Consider the following 7141-nt stretch of genomic DNA (forward strand, 5'->3'; position numbering starts at 1 on the left):
CTCAGGGCCAAAGAAGGGAAGACCCTGAAACAGGCTGCACTAACAAAGTGGGCTGTGGGTGAAGACTGTCACAGGCGTTCTAAGCTCCGGCTCCCCTTCCTGTTGCAGAGGCCATCCGCCCGAGTGGCTGCTAATGTGCTTCATTTAAGCCTCTGGGGTGAACACACACTCGCCCCAAAGAACCTGAAACTAGACAAGATGATTGCCTGGCTCCTCCAACAATCGGCCGCCACTCTGCTGGCCAACAGGCTGACGGAGAAGAACTGTGTGGAAACAAAAATGAAGATGCTATTTCTGGCCAACCTGGAGTATGAAGCGCTGAGCCAGGCGGCCCTCCTCCTCGACTCCTGGAGGGCAGCCCCGAGACAGCTGCTGTAGCTGGTGAATCACTAAAAGAACTTTCCAGCATCTGTGTCGTGATGGTCTGTGAACGCTGAGTGAGTGCCTCCTAGGTGAGGGGCGGGGGTCAGGAGGAAGGACGGCACGGCGAGGGCGAGTCAGCCAAGAGAAGGCCTCAGGTTTGGCAGATGAAGGAGCAGCTCGAGGTCACGGTCTAGCCACTAACTTGCTCTAGCTGTGTGGCTTTGTCTAGCTGTGTGATTCTGATGCATCGTCCAAGTTCTCTTACCTATGAAATGAAGACACTGCTCTCGAGAGAGGTCAGCAAACTTCTGTCGAGGGCTGGTGCTCAGGCTGTCGCAGCTGCTCAGCTCTGCCATCGTGGTGCAAAGACAGCCTTCAATGTGTGAACAAGTTCAGCTTCACTTAGGGACCCTGAGATTTGGAATTTCGTGTGTCACTATTTACTCTTTAATTTTTTCAACCACTTAAAAGGTAAAAACCATTTTTAGCTTGCAGGCCTGCAAAAATCAGGCAGCAAGCCAGACCGGCCCACAGACCAAGTTTGCCAACCCCTCGTCTAGATGACCGCAAAGGGCCTAACCCTCAAGAGAAATGCTAGCCAATTACCAGGCTCCTTTGTGTTTCGGCGCTGACCACGTGACCAGCCCTGGGCACACAGATCCAAAGGATGGGCTCTGTCCCAGGCGAGAGGCTGCTCAGGTGTAAACCACTGACCAGAGTCCTGTCCTCCTAGACCTCTGAAAAGTCAGTGGCCGAGCGGGTCTGTTAGGTGAGGCTGAGCTGAGGGAGGTCAGACCTGTGTTGTGGCCAGAGTTCACGCAGGTCAGGATAGTCAGGTGTCAGAGTGAACAGCCTGTGAGTGAGGCCCGAGACGGGAGCCACTGCCGTCAGTCAGTCATCTGTCCCGGAGCAGCCTGGGGTGCTGGTGACCAGCATCGCCGTGGAGCTCGTGCAGCCGCTGACTTGAGTACAGCAGAGCGCCGGTGATTAATGACATGGAGATTAGCAGTGCAGTGTTCTGAACTTGCTGACTGTCCCTTCTGACTAGCATTTCTAACAGGAACTGTGACGAATTAAATGCATGTTGACAACTGCAAAATATGTAAGTGCCTCAAATGGAATACTTGGCTTGTAAGAGTAATCCTCACACTATAAAGACAATCATACTGGAGACGGAATCATACAACTTTACGTGTGCTTTTTAGGAACACAGCTAGGGCCTAAAGCAAGTTGAATATGCTGTAAGGTTCTTTTCAACCAAGCAGTTCTATAATTCTATTAAAGTCAAGTGCTGTTACCCTAGCTTTCCCATCTCTGTCATGTCCCCACTGGCCTTTATTAACCTTACTTCACTCCCCTTGACATTCAGCAGCTGTGTCATTTCCAGACTTCAGCAAAACTAAAAAGGGCCACTTACTACTTTGTACCCGTCATTTCTCAACAGCATCCCCCTGCCCCATCAGCAAAGTACAACAGGGGTCAGATGAAATGTGAGGGCCATGTTTCTCTTTATTTTAGAAATGAGAGTTGATGTCACATATGAAAAAATACACAGCGTTAAAGGTGGAAAAACAAATTATTCCCTAACCCCCCACCCGCTGGTACTCAATGTTCCATCTCCCACTGAGGTAATGCTGTACCATTGTCCGTGGCTTAAAAAAAAAAAAAACAAACCACCAGAAAGGCAGAAGAAACCCAATCCTATGAAAACCCTCCGACTCTGTTGCCAGGAGTGCAGGGCGCCAGCCTCTCAGTCGGACTTCTCCTTCTCCTTCATGTGCAGGAAGACAACGCTGAAGATGAAGAGCCCGAGCATCATGGAGAAGGCGCTGGCGTAGTAGGGGTAGGCCGAGGGGATGAAGCGCTCGTACTGCGTGTGCTGCAGCGGCCGCACGGACACCTGCGAAGGCAGCAGTGCCGGGCCCTGGCCGCGCGGGGGCGGGGCGCGGGGGCGGAGAGTGCCCCGAGTGGAGGGCGGCAGGAGGGGGCTTACCTGAGTGGAGGAGTACAGGTGCGTGTAGCCTAGCCGGTTGTAATCCACTTTGAACTGGAACACACCGTACACGTCAGGCAACTTGAACTGGACGCTGTATTTGCCACCTGGGGAAGAGCCAAGACATACAGCCAGGAGGGGCTTCCTGGGCCATCGGTGAGCTGCTCAAGAGCCAGACAGAGGCAGGGATGGGCTTCCAGAGCTGTCTCTCGCAAGAGCTGCGCTTACCTTTCCTCTTCAAGAAGGTCCTCACAAAAGGATCGATGCGGACAAACTCCAGCTGAATGTCATCGCCATCAAAGGGGACCCACTTGCCATCTGAGAGCTGTTCAATGACGATGCTGTACTCCTGAGACAAGCAGCTGGGGTAAGCCCGGTAGCCAGTGACTGGCAGGACAGCCTCGCCTTCAGCTGCACTGAATCCCCCCGTGATTCGGGCAGGAGCCCCCCACCCCCAAAGTGGAGACGCAGCCAGCTGGCCCAGCCCTCTGACCTGCCCCGAACAGTGCTCTCCCTGAGCGCACTGGCACGCCTGAGCGGCCCTGCTTCCAGTCGCCACGTGAGCCCTTCCTGACTGATTCTCCAGACCCCACTCAATGTGAATTCTACTCCCAGCGGAGTAAACCAGTAAAGCCTCTCCCCGCTCTGCGTCCCCACAGCGAAAGCGCACCTCGTCCACAGAAGGCCGCCTGTGACGGTGAGTTACACGCCAGGCTCTCTGCACCTGAGCTGACTTCCTAGGGTGAAGGTGAACTTATTCAGCCTCGTTTGGGCGCTTCAGGCCCAGCACGCAAGTGTTGAGTGCTTTTGAGCGGAATCAACTTGGCCCAAACCCAGGGGCCCTCCAGCGCCAGGCTCTTACCACTAGGTCAGTGACGGTGTAGGCGTTGGGTGGCGCTGTCTCGCCCACCCGATGATGGGACACGGGCCCCACCCGGAGGACCCCCTCCTCCTTGAACACCCAGCGGGAAAGGGCCACAGCCAGCTCGTAGTTGCCAGTCTGGGAATACCTGCAGAAGGAGAAACGGAGAGGCTGCAGCCGGGGACCAACTTCCCTCCAGCGGTGCCTGGTAAACCAGTCACCAGGCACCAGACAGACCACACCCAGCCAGGCCCTGCCTGAAGGCCACACACATCTGGGATCCTGCTCAAGGGGAAAACGGGAAAGGATGACAAGCGTGACACGCTGCTCTGGGTGTCACCTACACGATAGGTGCACAGCTACCAAAACATCAGTGACAGGAGATAGTGAAGGACAGGGAGGCCTGGTGTGCTGCAGTCCACGGAGTCGCAGAGTCAGACACGACTCAGTGACTAAACCACCACCACCACCACAACGTCTCCAGATAAATCATTACTGCTATGAACAGTCTAGATTGCCAACAGAAGCGATAAAGTGACAAAGTCTTCAAAAAAGCACCTGAAGATACTCAGCCTCCAGCACTTTTAGCTAAAAGGCTCCCTCCTCCCGGTCCACACAGACCTACCCCTCGGTGGCCCCAGGCCCCCGCGTTTACCTCTGGGAGCCAGGTGCAGCCTTCTGCACCGCTGAGTTAAAGAAGGCATCGCTGAAGAAGTCGAGGGAGCCGCTGAAGATGACCCGGGCGTTGTTCCGGGCCTGCAGCCCCGCGATGAGAAGGGTGTTCTTCCCCACGGCGTGCGGGTACTGGTGGCAACACGAGGCCGTCAGCCAGGAGCCGAGACCACCCCCTGCTGCCGCCCTCACCCTGCCCACCCACTCCTCATCCCACCGCCAAGGGGGCTCTCCTGCTTGCTGCTCACTTTCGGATAAAAAGTGCTGCCCCAGGCCCAGGAGCGGGAGGCCTCGAGGCTGCAAAGGCCCTCACCTGGGTGATGGGTTTATCCGGGAAGAAGGAGTAAGAGGTGGAAGAGCCCGTCAGGATGTCCAGCACCAAAGGATTGTCAGGGTCGGCCACCATACTGGAGAAGGAAAGGAGAACTGCCCAACTCTGACCCCCAAGAGCTGAGCCCAAGGGACTGGGGGCCCCCAGGAGCCACTCCCTCACCGGAATTCATCACACTTCCTAAAAGCCAAACCCCGAGCCCTCCTCTTGCTGTGACGATGGAATCTGACTCAGTGTCACATTTAATCTCACCCACGTGCTCCAGGGGAAAGAAAGCCTCCTGACAAAAGGGACCCCTTCTTCCCCCAGGATTCTGCCAGCCTCTCCTGCTCACTCACCCCACGCCCCGAAAGAGGATGGGATTCAGAGATGATTTCCCAACGATGGTGGGGGCCTTTAGCAGGTTCTCTGTGTCGGCCACGATGAGCGTGTGCTGCCCAAGCAGAGGGAAATTGGATCAGGAGAAGGTCCCCCAGCCAGGGGGCCCCTCCCAAGCCCCTCCTGGTTTCGAGGCTGAGCTGGTTACCTGGCCAAGGTCTGAGACGTCATAGTTGTGATGGTCGATGACAGCTGTTTTCTCCTCGTCGAACTCAATCCCACACTCACTGCCCAGCTCTCGGAGAGGGTCGCCTGCACAGACCCGACAGACGCCTGACTGAGCCCTGAAGCTGGGGCCCTGGGCCGAGCAGTGTCCCTCCTGCCAGCATCCTCATGACTCACTCTACTACCAGTCACCCCCAGGCCTTGAGGCCTCACCAAGCCGGCGCAGCCCCCACGCCCCCTGGGCAACAGCATGGTGTTCTGCCTGCGGAGTCAGAATCTAAACTGATAAACCACCACCAGCTGACCCCTCCCTCCGCAAGTACACAGTGATCTTGGTTCTGCACAAAAACTTGCTTTGAAGCCAAGTACCTCGGGCAAACTTCATCTGGGTGAGTCTGGACTTACAAGGTTTCTCTCCTCTTCATCAACACCCAACCAAGACCCCACCCAACATAGTTTTAAAAACCTATCCACACTGAAGAAGGGAAACGAGTGGCCAGGGGGTGCTCACTAGTGCAGCTGGTGGTTAAGTACAAGGGGTTCGGGATCCCACTCCCCTCTCCCTGCTTCTAAGTATCTTTGAAAATGTCCAAAATAAGAAACAAAAATCTGTTAATCTTCCCTCTTGCCTTCTTTTTTTAAGAGCCGCCAAAAAAACAAAAGAACAAAAGGAAAAAGCAAAACGAAGGAAAAGAAAAACAGGGGTCCCAGCTCTTAAACAGGACCTGCTCCTCACCTCCCTGGCTCTGGTCACGGGAGGCGCAGGAGGGACTGAAAGGTGCTGCAGTGCCCGCCCTCCCTGGCAGGGCTCCCCCAACCTCCCCACCGCGAATGCCCATTTGGCAGCTTCCATGTGTAAAGCTCTCAGCCCCCTGGAGAAACACTGGGAAATGCCACAACCTCCTGGGCCAGACTCACCGATGTCTGAGCTGGCAGCCACCAGGACACTGCCTCCACCGTCGATAAAGGCACTGATGGTCTCCACGTTGATATTTCCTCCAAAATCTGAAAGAAGCACCAGACTCAGGACCCAGAAGGTTCCTCTCGCTGCTCCTCTGACATCTGGGTGGGGAGGGTGACCCACAGCCCCGTGCTAAGTCGCTTCAGTCGTGTCCAACTCTTTGTGACCCCACGGACTGTAGCCCGCCAGGCTCCCCTGTCCATGGGATTCTCCAGGCAGGAATACTAGAGTGGGCTGCCATGCCTCCCTCCAGGGGATCTTCCCCACCCAGGGATTGAACATTGGCACGTGAGTTCTTAACCAGCTGAGTCACACCAGAGACCAGGCACAACCAATTACAGAATAGCACCCTCTGGGGGCCCAAAGCAAGAGGGACCTCTACCATACACGTCCCGACAGGACAATGTTCCCAGTTCCTCAGTGTGAAGAGCCAAGAATAATGGCTCAAATTCATAAACCTTTAGAAGTACAAATGAAACACTCCAACACCTACCAATCACAGCTGTCAAGTCAGTCATACACATTTCAAGTCACACACGAACTATTCGTCTAGAAGTGCCACGTTTCTTCACTCCCATTTCGTGAAACAACTTGCAGCATATCACCCGCACTTTCCATCAGTACCTTTGTCTTCACTCGAGCCACTCCTGGGCCCCTGGCCGCTCTCCAGAGCCCATCGACCTCACCTCAGTGCGCCCGCCTGAGAAGGGGCGCTCCTGAGCCTCAGGATGTGCAGTCACGTGACCCGGGCAGTGCTCTGCCCGACACGAGAAGTTTCCCCATTAACCCAGGTCCAGCAGTCACAACAGGACCACTTCATACACTGTTTTAAAGTGAGCTCCAAAAAGGCACATGGACTTTCAGCACCTGTAACTGTAAGACCACACCCTTTTCTGGCCAGAGGGTCAGGGGACGGCCATAAGCACCCAGAACTGGCACTGCGGGGGCTGCAGCAGGCTCGAGTGCTGGGTCGCTCAGTCGTGTCAGATGCTCTGCGACCCCATGGTCTGCAGCCCGCCAGGCTCCTCTGTCCTGGGGATTCTCCAGGCAAGGATACTGGAGTGGGCTGCCAGGCCCTCCTCCAGGGGCTTCCCCACCCAGGGATGGAACCCAGGTCTCCCGCATTGCAGGCGGATTCTTTGCCGTCTGAGCCACCAGGGATGCCCTCAAGGGCCCTCCCCACACGCACCCCTGAGGCTCAACATGAAGCAGCGGCTAGAGTGCTCAGTAACTCACCTTTTCGTTACGTGAAATTGCTTCCTGTGTGCTGAGAAGAAAAGGCAGGACAAGGGGCTGGCGTACATGTGTGCTGGCCAGGGAGACGCCGGGCACGTGTGTGTGAGTGAGCGAGCGAGGCATCTGGGGGCGCGAGCACCCGGGCACCGAGAACGGCAGGTGCAAGGCCCCGAGGTGGGC

General features: G+C 55.9%; 2 protein-coding genes across 2 annotated transcripts in view; one reads left to right on the forward strand and one right to left on the reverse strand.

The window, feature by feature from the left end:
* The window catches only part of PINK1 (PTEN induced putative kinase 1), a 14890-nt gene extending 13230 nt beyond the window's left edge, over positions 1-1660 (forward strand). The window contains exon 9 of the mRNA XM_010830232.1: positions 109-1660. Coding sequence (XP_010828534.1) covers positions 109-378 — 270 coding nt within the window. The 3' untranslated portion in view covers positions 379-1660. The remainder of the gene's footprint in view (positions 1-108) is intronic.
* Positions 1661-1854: 194 nt separating this feature from the next.
* The window catches only part of DDOST (dolichyl-diphosphooligosaccharide--protein glycosyltransferase subunit (non-catalytic)), a 13680-nt gene continuing 8393 nt past the window's right edge, over positions 1855-7141 (reverse strand). The window contains exons 3-11 of the mRNA XM_010829967.1: positions 5683-5769; positions 4748-4851; positions 4560-4654; positions 4204-4297; positions 3874-4022; positions 3219-3366; positions 2585-2705; positions 2357-2463; positions 1855-2263 (exon numbers count right to left, since the gene is read on the reverse strand). Coding sequence (XP_010828269.1) covers positions 2114-2263; positions 2357-2463; positions 2585-2705; positions 3219-3366; positions 3874-4022; positions 4204-4297; positions 4560-4654; positions 4748-4851; positions 5683-5769 — 1055 coding nt within the window. The 3' untranslated portion in view covers positions 1855-2113. The remainder of the gene's footprint in view (positions 2264-2356; positions 2464-2584; positions 2706-3218; positions 3367-3873; positions 4023-4203; positions 4298-4559; positions 4655-4747; positions 4852-5682; positions 5770-7141) is intronic.

The sequence above is a fragment of the Bison bison genome, unplaced genomic scaffold (genome assembly GCF_000754665.1).
Source record: "Bison bison bison isolate TAMUID 2011002044 unplaced genomic scaffold, Bison_UMD1.0 scf7180017864516, whole genome shotgun sequence".
Classification (NCBI taxonomy): Eukaryota; Metazoa; Chordata; class Mammalia; order Artiodactyla; family Bovidae; genus Bison; species Bison bison.